This window comes from Myotis lucifugus, unplaced genomic scaffold (genome assembly GCF_000147115.1).
Source record: "Myotis lucifugus unplaced genomic scaffold, Myoluc2.0 scaffold_260, whole genome shotgun sequence".
Classification (NCBI taxonomy): domain Eukaryota; kingdom Metazoa; phylum Chordata; class Mammalia; order Chiroptera; family Vespertilionidae; genus Myotis; species Myotis lucifugus.
Window position 1 is genome coordinate 159,367 of NW_005871308.1, and position 13,467 is coordinate 172,833.

General features: G+C 45.8%; 1 protein-coding gene and 2 pseudogenes across 1 annotated transcript in view; 2 read left to right on the forward strand and 1 right to left on the reverse strand.

Moving 5' to 3' along the window:
- LOC111827987 (peptidyl-prolyl cis-trans isomerase E-like) overlaps nt 1–13,467 on the forward strand; it is a 21,251-nt gene that overhangs the window by 7,365 nt on the left and 419 nt on the right. The window contains exons 4-7 of the mRNA XM_023762765.1: nt 6,507–6,580; nt 6,739–6,823; nt 10,264–10,386; nt 13,395–13,465. Coding sequence (XP_023618533.1) covers nt 6,518–6,580; nt 6,739–6,823; nt 10,264–10,386; nt 13,395–13,465 — 342 coding nt within the window. The 5' untranslated portion in view covers nt 6,507–6,517. The remainder of the gene's footprint in view (nt 1–6,506; nt 6,581–6,738; nt 6,824–10,263; nt 10,387–13,394; nt 13,466–13,467) is intronic.
- LOC111827986 lies at nt 928–1,742 on the forward strand (annotated as a pseudogene).
- On the reverse strand, nt 5,383–6,519 carry LOC102425372 (annotated as a pseudogene).

Here is a 13,467-nt window from a genome sequence, read left to right on the forward strand (position 1 = left end):
CTTATGCCACTCCAGAGGGAAGTCACAGATGTGGATGCGCAAGATACAGTACGAGACGGGCAGTGACTTTTTGAGAGAGTAGTATCCATCGCGATGCAGGCGTTAACCAAATACCTTTCCTACGTGCCCGTGCCAGGAATCAAGCCTCCAGGCCACGTGTGTGCTCCGACTGGATATCCTGGATATCGAAGCCACTATGCGCTGCATAGGGTGGCACTCAACCAACCGGATGACCACGACGAGCTGGAAACCTTTTTCATTTGGGTTAGGCCAAATGGGCGTGCTGCTGAAGTGGCTGATATGCAAGTTGCTCGCAGTGTAAACGCCAAGCAGCCATCAGAGACGGAAAAGAAAAATGAAGAGTCAAAGAAAAACAACTAGAATCAAAGTCAGATGCTAAAGCAGTGCAAAACAGTATGCCATGATGGGAAGGAAGCTGATGAAGGAGCCTGGGAAACTAAAATTAGTCACAGAGACAAATGAAAGCAACGTAAACCTGATAAGGTGTAGACTGGTTCTGGTTCATTGGATTCAGCTCTCCCTGGGATAGGAAATACCATCACAGTTACCACCAAGCAATTTACAACTGCATCATTTCGTGTTGGTGAATCTCATCTAAATGTTTGAGTTAGCAACTTTAAGTCTGGAAAAGAAGATCCTAAACTTCAGGTTTCTTCAGGATTGAATGAAAACCTCAGTGTAAATGGAGGAGACTGCAATGAAAAGTCTATAAAACTCACCTCTCAGATAATGGCAGGTGAAGAGAAGTGGAACTCTGTTTCTTCTACTTCTGCAGATGAGAAAAACAGCCATCTGCTTGGGGTCAAGGCACGAGCTGCTAATGCGAATGGAAAAGACTATGGAAGGAGTTGGAGTGACCAATATTTTCTGACATTGCTGCTTGGTCTAGTGTGGATAGGGGAATGAATACCTCTGAACACAATTCTGCTTCTCTTGCATCTCTCACACTTAGCTGTTTTTGTGTCTGTGTCTACTGCTGAGCCAGTTTCTCAGTCTACGATTACTGATGATCAAAAAGTTTCAGATGATGATAAAGAAAAGGAAGAGGATGTTCTTTCAACCAGGAAATCTAAAAAGAAAAAGAAGCAGCAAGGTGACGATAACTCTCCTGCACAGGACCCAGAAGAATTAGAAAAAGAGATTAGGGAAGAGCTTCCAGTGAATACATCTAAAGTCCGTCCAAAATAGGAAAAAGCTTTTTCTTAGAAAACCATAAGCACTAGAGATCCAGTAGAAGCACTCGTCAAAAATAACCATCCTATCAAGACTTGTCCACCTGCTGTTTCTACCGATCCATTGTTAACTTTATCAAAAAGTGATTCTGACAAGAGCTCTTCCCAAGTGGCACCTATGCTACAAGAGTCAGATAAATCCAAGTCAAATACTAAGTTCACAAACCAAGTTTGGAACTAGCTGGGAATCTCCAAACAAATGAAGAAGAAGAAAGCCAGGCGGGAAACATGAATTTTCTTTTTCTGAATAGGACATGTGTTTACAGACATTGTCTTGAAGATTATGCTGTGTTTGTAGTAATTTGTGAACATGTACAGAGTTATGTAAATTTAAACCAATTTTTAAGACAAAAATGGAATCAAAGGACAGTTAATTTATGAAATTAAGAGGTCAGCAGAATATACTACAGACAGTCCTCGGGTTATGTTGAACTCGAGACGGACGTTGTTTTCATGGTTACGGTGCCATCTCCCATTTATTTATTTAAAAAAAAGTTCTGTCATTTCGACATATGTACATATGTGCTTTGTTTTTTATTATTTATTTACCACAAGTAAAGGTCAGGAATTGTTATTTTTAAAATTTTTTTACTGTTTCATTTTATTACTGCTGTGTATGTGCTCCATGTGAGTGATGTAGGTGCTTATGTAAGTGGGTTCAGACTTATGGCGAAAAATTGTGTTACATTGGGCCATAGGAATGGATTTCCGACGTCACCTGAGGACCTACTGTACATTGCTGAAAGACACTTGGGAAATTCTTTTCAATTTAATGAGAACATTCTTAATTCAAGAATATTATCCTGGTTTACAACAGATTGTGCCCTATTTCATCTGCAACTGAAGAATAAAGGATTCTGATTAGAGAGGGTTGCCTACAAATTCATAGGCAACTTCTTGGACTTTATGCATGGAACTTATATCATTTGAATCTGTTTTATGCTTAAAGTGCTTTGATCAAATGCATAATCTGCCATATCTTTACATATTTGTTGGTAGCAATGTGTATTAAAGAAATCACACGTGCAAAAAAATAAAATAAAAATAAAATAAAAGAGTGTGTGTGTGTGAGTGGGGGGGGGCAGGGGGTAGGGTGGGCGGGATATGTAGCAGAGACTATGTGGCCTGCAAAGCTTAAAATATTTAATCTCTAACCCTTTTCAGAAAGTTTGTTAACCTTTAGTCTAGGGCAGTGATTTTCAACTGGTGTGCTGCAAGGATTTTTAAAACATGCAGTACCTGACTATTTAGTCAGGGGTGCTGACCCAATTTCCCTTAGAGCAGTGGTTCTCAACGTTGGCTGCACATTAGAATCACCTGGGAATCTTTTTAAAATCCTGATTTCTGGGCCTCATCCTCTGGAAATTCTGTTTCTTTGTTATGGGGTGGGGCCACAACATTAGTAACAAACAGAATTTCCAGAGGATGAGGCCCAGAAATCAGGATTTTAAAACGATTCCCAGGTGATTCTAATGTGCAGCCAAGGTTGAGAACCACTGCCTTAGATTGTCAAAGAATGACAGCAGCCAATACAATAGCCGTCCTGTGTGAATGAATAAAACAATTTTTGTCAGATCAACAAAAATTTTTTTTCTTGGTGTGTAGCAGAATTTTAGTAATAGTTTATATGTGCCATGAGATAAAAAGGTTGAAAGTCACTGCTCTAGGGCAATAGAGTATAAATTGATTGCAAGTTAAAATTATGAATCTTGCATAAGAGGCAGGATTTCATGAAATATCTAAAAGTGTTATGGAAAACTGCTGTTTTGGGCTCTAGTTTAAAAAGTGAGACTTGCCCTAACCCAGTGGTAGGCAAACCGTGGCTCGTGAGCCACATGCGGCTCTTTGGCCCCTTGAGTGTGGCTCTTCCACAAAATATCACGTGCGGGCGTGCATGTACAGTGTGATTGAAACTTCGTGGCCCATGCACAGAAGTCGGTTTTCGGCCTGGGCGAGTCTATTTTGAAGAAGTGGGTGTTGGTCGGTCGGTCGGTCGGGTGATGGGAGATGTGGTGCAGGCAGCCGCTGGATACGCAGCGAGGAGGGAGGTACATTGTTTTGAGGTATGTTCGCTGAGGTCGACTCCTTCCAACTCTCCCATCCACACTCTGTATGCAAGACGAGTGTGGATGGGAGAGTTGGAAGGGGTCAACCTCAGCGAACGTACCTCGAGGACGTTTTTAGCAAAGGCCAGCTTAGGAGTACCCTAATTAAGTTAATAACAATGTACCTACCTATATAGTTTAAGTTTAAAAAATTTGGCTCTCAAAAGAAATTTCAATCGTTGAACTGTTGATATTTGGCTCTGTTGACTAATGAGTTTGCCGACCACTGGCCTAACTGGTTTGTCTCAGTGGATAGAGCGATGGCCTGCAGACTGAAAGGTCCCAGGTTCGATTCTGGTCAAGGGCATGTACCTTGGTTGCGGGCACATCCCCAGTAGGAGGTATGCAGGAGGCAGCTGATCAATGTTTCTAACTATCCTCTCTTCCTCTGTAAAATATCAACAAAATATATTTTTTTAAAAGGTGAGGCTCTTTTTTAAAAATATATATTTTTATTGCTTTCAGAGAGGAAGGGAGAGGGAGAAAGAGCTAGAAATGTCAAGGATGAGAGAAAATCATTGATTGGCTGCCTCCTGCACGCCCCCTACTGGGGATTTAGCCCACAACCTGGGCATGTGCCTTTGACCAGAATTGAAACCAGTCTGTAGGCTGACACTCTATCCATGGAGCCAAACCAGCCAAGGCAGAAAATGAGGCTCTTTTGAGCCATTAAAAAGTGACCCTCTTGTGAAGTTAACCCAATTAACAACCAAGGAATAGAATACCTACAGGATTATGACAGGTTGGGTGCTTCAGAAGAAATGAATTCCTATTACTATTCAAACAAATCACCACAATTTGGGTGGTTTACACAATACAAGTGTGTTACCTTATAGTTCCAGACATCGGAAGTCCAAAATGGGTCTCACCACGTTACAGTCAAGGTGTCGGCAGGGCTGTGTTCCTTCTGGAGGCTCCAGGGGAGAACCTGTTTCTTTGCCTTTTCCAGCCTCTATTGATTGGCCACATTCCTTCGCTGTGGGCCCTTCCATCTTCAAACCAGCAAGGGCCAGGCAAGTCTTTCTCACTGTGTGTCACTCTTTATTATCAGCTGGTAACCTTAATTCCATCGGTAACCTTAATTCCTTCTTGTCATATAATAAGCATATTCTCAGGTTTCAAGGATAGAATGTGGACAACGCGTTGAGGGGCATTATTTTGCCCACCACAAAACCCTTAAATGTTTGACCATTAAAAAAAAATCTTTAGGATCAATCTTTATGACTAAGTGTGAAATAAGGATGTCATTTCGTGCTGTCATTCAATTTTTTTAAAGTTGCTGGAAATAAAAATAGCACTTTATTCATCTTTGTTTCTAAGCACAAGGGCAACCTAAATCTTATTAAAGAATCTTAATTCATGTTTTTTAATCTTTATGAAAGGGTCCAAAATAAACTCTTTTTAAAAAATATATTTTTATTGATTTCAGAGAGGAAGGGAGAGTGAGAGAGAAATAGAAACATCAATGATGAGAGAAAATCATTGATCTGCTACCTCCTACATACCCCCTCCTGGGTATGAGCCCACCCCCTGGGCATATACTCTGACCGGGAATTGAACTGTGACCTCCTGGTTCATAGGTCGATGCTCAACCACTGAGCCACACTGGCCGGGCAACAAACCCCCCCCCCCTTTTTAAATCTCTCTACTTGCCTTTTCTTAGTATCACTTATGTTTGTTCTGCAGGCTCCTATATTAGAAGGGACTTTTGTTATTTTTTAAGGGGCATTCTTACACCATTGGTTATAGTGAGCCATTTCTCAATACGCTTCTTTCCACTTAAGGAATTGAAATACAGCATGATAAGGATCATGCCAAAGCAAGAATCACTGGTTCCTCAGCTAGGAAACAAAATACACACTCAATTGCTTGACACTTTATTAAACACAAAGCAAGATTAAGCGTCTTGGCCTTCTTGGTAAGAGCCGAAGCTCGTGGCCCAGGGAGGGGACGACTGCACAGCTTTCCTCCTGGGGAAGATGCGCGCTCCCTGTAGCCTGTGTTGTGGGGAGGGGGAGGGTTGTGTCGGTTGCCACACCCCCAGCAGGGACCACTCCGGGCCTGGGCATGGCAGAGCATCTGCTCACCTTCCTGCTCTTCCTGTTACTGAGCGGCTCTTCTGACCTCTGATGTTGTCTTGGCTGTTCCCTGATCTGTTAACTCTCCCACCTTCATAGACACCAGACTTGAAGAGCCAGCTCTAAAGATTTTGGCTTGGGGTGCATTCCGAGTGAGAATGAAGGGTTCCATTGGAGGCCTGGCCTGAGGAGATGAGCAAGAAGTCGATGCCTCTTTGAAGAGTCTTTTTCTCTCAGGATCTTTATCTCCTGGTCAATGCTCTCAGTCTCCTCTAAGCTCCTACCAGTCCACCTTCGAGGTGAAGGAGGTACAACTCGTGAACACGCCAGCATCTGCTTCACCACTTTCCACAGCAGATTTCAGTGCAGACAACCCACACTCCTCCTCCTCCTCTGCTTGCGCCTCTGTTTTAGCCCATCCCTGAGGTGCCGTCGCCATGAGATTAGGGTGGGCCATTGAGCAGCTAGCAGTGTACCTTCAGTTGAGCTGTTCTTGGTTTTGGGCAACTCAAACTCTGCCACATGATAGGGTTGGCACTGAGTTAAGTAGTTTAAAAAGTGTTCTCGAGCCCACTGCAAGTTGTCTAGGCGCCTGCCAGGTTGGCTTGTGTCATGGCGAGCGCTCCCTGAAATGCTGGCACTTCGGGTCGGTGCAAGCAATCTCTTCCAAATCTTCATGTTGGCTGAACAAGTTGAGCTGCAGTAACATTTTGGCAGCCTTCTTAAGGAGGTGTAGTCCTTTCAACACCTTCTCTTGGATTACCCAGGAACTGCTGGGTTCAGCCGCTACTTCCACTTCGTCCGGAAACTTCTTGCTGATCGCCAACAGCTTGGGCAGAAGCAGAGCAGTAACCCGTCGTCTTCGGCTGCTGCCATCTTGGCGGAGGGCCCTGATCTCACTTATTCTTGAACAATGGGATATTCCATACTTCTCTCCGTGTTCTCTGTTACTCTTCCATGAAATGTATCTCTCAACAGTCAGCAATCCCAGTGTTTTCCAGTTCAGTGCTGATCTTGACTTTTAAGGTGGACTCAGTACTCGGTAACTGCATTCGTCCTTATCATTTCAGACCCGAAGACCATGTCAGCACAGACCTTCCTGTTGGGAGAAAGGAAGTGTATGGTGTCTCGGGGACTTTTTATGGTTAGTTTTGTGCTTAGCTTGTAGTTGGGAGAGGGGGTGCAGGCTCCTAGTTTGGAATTAATCGTAAGTCTCAGACTTCTTAGAAGTAAATGGCAGGCTGCCAGGTATTCTTTTAATCTAATGAGGTTTAAGGAGCTGATGTGTTATCGTCCTTTCAGAATGAATCTGAATTCTTTGGGAGAACAATTGGTGTCAATTTGACCAAACCAGTGATGGGGATTAAGGAAGGCTCTTCCAGACCAGGTGAGTGGGCCAACCACAGATTCCCTATCATGTCCCTAACGTTGGCCCCTTTGCATTTTCATCTCTGTCTTATTTCCTGCTGTGGTGGTAGTGTGTGCATGAATGGAGTGGTTTGTAGTAGGGAGAGAATGTGGCTCCTCCAGGGAAGTAATAGAGTCAGAGATTCTCAGCAAAGCCAGAGGCATTGTCCCCATCAAAGTCTTGCTTTTGGACACAGACACAGACATAGCTGTGCCCTTCCCGCCTTGACAAGCGTGGGACTTACTTTTGCTCTGCTTACTCCCTTTTTTTAAAAAATATATTTTTATTGATTTCAGGGAGTAAAGGAGAGGGTGAGAGAGAGAGAAACGTCAGTGATGAGAATCATTGATCGGCTGCCTCCTGTACGCCCCCTACTGGGGGTTGAGCTCGTAACCCGGCATGTGCCCTTGACCAGAATTGAATCCGGGACCCTTCAGTCCATAGGCTGACACTCTATCCACTGAACCAAACCAGCTAGGCCATCTTATTTCTTTTTTTAATCCTCACCCAAGGATATGTTGTGTGGTTTTTTGGTGGTTGTTTTTAATATATTTTTATTGATTTCAGAGAGGAAGGGAGAGGGAGAAAGTGAAAGAAACATCGTTGATGAGAGAGAATCATTGACCGGCTGCCTCCTGCAGGCCCCACACTGAGGATCGAACCTGCAACCCAGGCATATGTCCTAACCAGGAATCTAACTGTGACTTCCTGGTTCATAGGTCAACACTCAACCACTGAGCCACATTGGCCCGGCTGTTGTTTTTATTAATTTTAGAGAGAGGAAGGGAGAGAGAAATATTGATTGGTTGCCTCCCATATTTGCCCTGAGTGGGGACTCGAACCTGCAACCTTATTTTTATTTTTTCAGATTTTTAAAAAATGTTTTTATTGATTTCAGAGAGGAAGGTAGAGGGAGAGAGAGATAGAAATATCAATGATGAGAGAGAATCATTGATCGGCTGCCTCCTGTTATGCCCCTTACTGGGTATTGAGCCCACAACCAGGGCATGTGCCCTTGACCAGAATCAAACCCGGGACCCTTCAGTCCTCAGGCCGATGCTCTATCCACTGAGCCAAACCAGCCAGGGCCTGCAACCTTTATGGTGCACAGGACAATGCTCCAACTGAGCCACACTGGCCAGGGCTCAGCTTAGTCCCTCTTTACTGTCATCTGCCTCTGCTAAGACCTGACTTGAAGGCTTGACGTTTCCCAGTGACAACTCTCCTTGCTCTGGGAGTCCCTCAGAGGGAACTTCTGCCTGTGACAGAAGTTACACACATGCGTGTCTACTGTCTTCCTAATCCTGCCCTGGTTTCAGAGGCCCCTCCCCTCAGGCGCCGCTCTCCGGCCTGTCCATACACCATCCTGACCTTTGCTTCTCGGAATCATGCAGGGGCTCCTCTCCACCCTTTGACAGTGGTGTTTCTCTGAGTTCCTTCCTTAGCCCTCGGCTCCTCTCTCCACACTGTCCTTGGACAGTTTCAGCCACTTCTGTCCCGTGAGGTCATAGCCATTCAACGTTCTGGTCTCTCGTCCTAACCCTGACCTCCCTCCCAAGTTTCACGTATTTTTGCCTGCACGTCTCACAATCACCATAAACAAAGGCTTTCCCAGAGCCTCTCCTTTCACGCTGGTTGGCCTTCCCGGGCCTGACCTTGTTAATTTTGCTGTCTTCCGCATAGTTGCCCAAACCAGGAGCCTCGGTGTCATCTTAGCCCCTCACGATTTTTATCTGATGCATTGCCGTAGCCAGCTAATTTTATCTTTTACGTCTTCCGGAATCTCTCCCCTCCTGTTTGTTCCTGCCACATTTTCTTGGCTTATCCTCTGTCATCTCTCCTGTGAGTAATGACAGTAGCTGATCTCCGTGCCCCAGGCCTGTGTCCTATCCTCAGCAGCAGGGGGAGCTGCCTGAGGACAGATCTGATGATGTCGCTCTCAGCGTTCTAGGGTCCCTCATGACAGGATTGAGTCTGGGATAGGAGGGCTGCCATGTTTTTATTCTATGAAACAAGAGTTTGTAGTTTCCTATAAATCTTATGTTTTTGCATAAGCAGTTCCTTTGCCTAAGATGCCCTTTCCAACTTATTTGATCTGGTTAACTCCTACTCCCTGTCAGAACTGAGCTCAGTTGCTGCCTTCTCCAGAAAACTTTCCTAGTCCTCCAGTTGAGTTAGATAGTGTCCCTTCTGGGCTTCCGTAGAACCCTCTCTCCAAGCATTTACTGCTTTGTTTTGGCATTACTTACTGTTTACTCTATGTTCTAACTGCTTTACAAATATTTAATCCTATTGATAATCCTTTGAGATAAATACTATTATTATCCCCAATTCTAGGTGACAAAACGGGCCCAGTGAGGTCAAATAACTTGTTGAACATTACACAGCCTGTAAGTGGTGGATCTGAGATTTGAAGCCAGGCTGTATCAGTGTGGGATGTGTGTCCACACTGTCCTCAGTTGTGGACATCCCTTCCCCATTGCATAGCCAATTCTTCAAGGGCAGAACCTTATCAGACTTACCCCCAGTGCTTGGCCTGATAGTTCAGTACCCCTATGTTTTGTTGTATTGTTTTTTCTTTTTCAATATATTTTTACTGATTTCAGAGAGGAAGGGAGAAAGAGATAGAAACATCAGTGATGAGAGAGAATCAATCACCAGCTGCCTCCTGCATGCCCCCCACGGGAGATCACGCCTGCAACCCAGGCATATGCCCTAATCGGGAATCAAACCATGACCTCCTGGTTCATGGGTTGATGCTCAACCACTGAGCCACACAGGCCGGGCTCAATGCCTGTATGTTGACCTAGCTACACTACAAGGCGGTCAAAGACAATAGAGTTTTCTATATCAAACAAAGGGAGAGTTTGTAATGAATGTTTTATTTATCTAGTCAGCCTGGTCTGCTTGGAGCATAAAGCAAGGCCCAACCTCCTTCCTTGTCTTTGAGCACTGAGGCACAGGAAGGGGGCTGCCCTCCTTGGTCCCAGTGCAGCCAACCTGTGAATATGTAGGGTTAGGCAAGAGGGAGAGGTTAGCGTCTCTTTGACTGGAGTGAGGTGAGTGGGCTTGAGCTGGGGTGTGAAGTGTTGAGAGTTGTGTTGGGCCAGAACAGTGTTATACGTGACTGGAGGGAGGGTGAAGCAAGCCTACGTGTCTGGTCAGGTCGAGTGTGGTGAGTACGTTGCCTGCAGGGTGGGCTGGAATTAGTGCTGCAGTCTCCTATTGCTGATCCAGCGTGGTGCTATGGCCATGGCCTCTGCCTTCTGCAGCCGCAGTGGGGCCCAGGCCTCCCCTGTCGGCACCTCACTCCAGCCTGCTCCCTGCACTTGGGTTCTGGGTGTGTATTCAGAAGACTACTCGCTGTCCTGCTCTGGGAGTCAGGGAGTTCTCTCTAACCTAGCGATTTCTTTACCCAGGGAGAGGCCCTGCCAAAGAGGCCTTGTCAAACCCTCAGGTGTCCATGGACATCAAGACTGGGAGCAAGCCAACCAGCCGCATCCAGACACTCTTGCGCTCAGACGTTGTTTCCATGACAACAGGTGAGCAGGCTCCGGCGGAAGCTGCCGGCTGAGCAAGCTGAGGAGGAAGCTGCAGGAATCTGCACCCTGGGCACGATTTCTACCCGAGTGCGCGTGAGACATCTTAGGTCCCAGCAGCTGGAAACAAATAAGACAGGGCAGGTATTTTGAAGCTCTGTAAAGGCTTAGGACCATTAGAAAGAACAAGCAGTCAAAAGCTATAAAATATTTTAATTGCCATCTGGTTTAGTTTTATTGTGTGTTTTTAAAAATTATATACATACACATATAAAATAAGAATTCTGTAAGAATAGTACAAGGAACACTCATATGTCCTTTTTCCATTCATTAATTTGCTTTTTGCCCCTATACTTTATCATTTTATTATATACAAATGTTTACCTCCCCCCTCCTCCCCCGTGCCAGTTGAGAGGAAGTTGAAGACATGTCCTTTGACTCCTAAATAATTTAGTATGTCTTTCCTGAAAACAAGAATATTCCCTTACTAATCACAGTACAACTATCAAAATCAGGAAATATACTATCAATACAACCCTATTAACTAATCTTCAGCCCATATTCAAATTTCATCACTTATCCCAATATTTTCCTTGATAGTAATGTTAGCCGTTTTTCTTCCCAACAAAAATTTGCACATTGCACTCAGTGGTGAGTCTTGTAGTCTCTGTTTTCATTGTCTTTCGTGATGGTGACATCTTTGAAGAGGACAGGCCATTGTTTAAGGTCCTTTCTCAGTTTGTCGCTGGTCCTGCCTCAGGGTCAGATTTAGATGATGTATTTTGGCAGGAATGCCCCAGGAGCACGCTGTTTTCCTTGTTAGTGCATCTTATAAGGAAGTATATGGCGTCAGTTCCAATATTTGTGATGTTAGCTTTGATCAGTAGGTTAAGGAGATCTCTGCCAGGTTTTTCCAGTGAAAGTTACTATTTTTAAGGTTGTAAATTAAAAGCTAAAAAAATTTTCCCTCACTATCTGCAGCCATTTCCCAGAGGTAACTACTACTATTCACAGTTGTGTGTTAGATTTTCTTAAATGTTCATAATGATCCTTTTTACACATAATCCTTTTGTTTCAGTGTAGCCTTTTAAAAGATATTACAGTCATAATTGCACATAGTTTAAAGAAAATCATTCGAGGAGTTTAATTTAAAACATGACAGTCTTCTGCTCCCCAACACCATCATTTTTCGCAGGGCATCGGCTCACTTCCCTCTAATGCCCTTGTTCCCCCCCCCCCACTATTACTGACCAAAAACATACCTTGCGGTTTCCAAGTAGCCTCCAGGGGACAGTGTTTCCCTATTTCGAACCCCTGTCCTAGACAGTCCCATCCCCGGGGCTTTCCATCTTCTCTGAAAGTTACCCCCATATTTCAGTCCAGGCTGATCACCCCCAGCAGTTCTTGCTCTTCTCGCCAAACTCTTCCTCTCGCTCTTCCTGTTTCAGTCAGTGCCACCACCACATACCCGGCTGGTGAGTCAGCAACTTAGGACTCATCCTTGACCCTCCTCTCCGTCACCTGGTCCAGCCGCCCTTCACCTCCTCCACCACCACGGCCTTCGGAGCTTGCCTCCAGGCTGCTCTTGCCTCTGGTGGTCTAATATCGAGAGGTAGTCAGGGGGCCCTTCTGAATAGAAACCCAGTCACGTCATTCTGCTGACAGCCCTCCCGGCCGCATCGCCCAAAGGATCCATCCAGCAGGGCCAACCGAACTGGACCTGGCGCCTCCCCGCTCACCTCACCGCCCTGCTACTCCGCCTCTGCGTCCCCACCGCACTTGCCCCCACAGCTCACCCCTCAGGGTCCACAAGTGTGTTCCTCCTCCAGTTTCCAGGGTGCGCCCCTCACTTCCTTCAGGTGTCACACGTGTCACCTGGTCCCTGACCTGCCTCTCTATGGACTTCCCTACCATCTCGCCCTGTGGAGTCAGCTTCACCTTTCATCACACACTTACTGCCTGAAATTATACATTTATGTTTCTACTTGTTTGTTTTCTGTCTCCCTTCTGAGAATGCAGTCTCATTAGGTAGGATGTGGGCTTTCTTTTCACCACAGTGTCTGGAACAGTGGCTGATACATAGAAAACACACAATAAGTACTTGAATATTTAAAACATTCGCAGGCTGGTCTGTTAGGTGTGCGACACCCTGCTCTGCATTGAGAGTGGGGTGGGACATGGTCCATCCACAGGGGCACCGTGCCGAGGCCCAGCGGGCAGAGCGGCTTTTCTCACCACCACGCACCAGCTGCAGCGCCTCGTGCCGCAACGCCCTCAGCCCACCAACCTGGGCCTCTTAGACACACTCAGATGGCCCCTCCTCCAGGGAGCCTTTCCATGACAGTGCACCAGCATACGTCACACACACGTGCACATGCACACACACACGGTCCCTATGTGGCTGCCTCTGCGTCCGGTCCCTGCACAGGTGTCTGTGTCCCTGGCCTCACTCTGTCATGGCTGTCGGCACAGTTCTCTTCTCAGTGACTTTTTTTTTTTTTACAGAAGAATATTTTTTAATTTGTAAAGATCTTTTAAAAATTTTTTTAAATTGATTTTAGAGAGGAAAGGAGAGGGAGAGATAGAAACATTAATGATGAGAGAGAATCATTGATTGGCTGCCTCCTGTATGCCCCCTACTGGGGATTGAGCCAGCAACCCAGGCATGTGCCCTTGATCAGAATCAAACCTGGGACCCTTCAGTCCACAGGCTGACGCTCTATCCACTGAGCCAAACCAGCCAAGGCCTCAGTGATTCTTTTCCACTAGACTGAGCTCCCCCGGAGCTGGGACCATGCCCCCAGGCTCAGCACAGGTCTGGTTACAAAGTAGACAGGAAGTGTTTGTTGAGTGAATGGAGGGTTAAATCCGTATAAAGTGATTGAAACCCTGCTCACCGTTGCACTGCCGTCAGTTGAGGGGAAGAAAGACATCGCATGGTCTGTCCGTCCCAGCGTGGGCCTGGCTGAGGGGGCCGGGTGGAGGGACTGACTGCTCGTTCCCCCCCCCAGGCCTGCTCTCCATGGCCAACTCCGGCCCGAACACCAACGGCTCCCAGTTCTTCCTGACGTGTGACAAGACGGA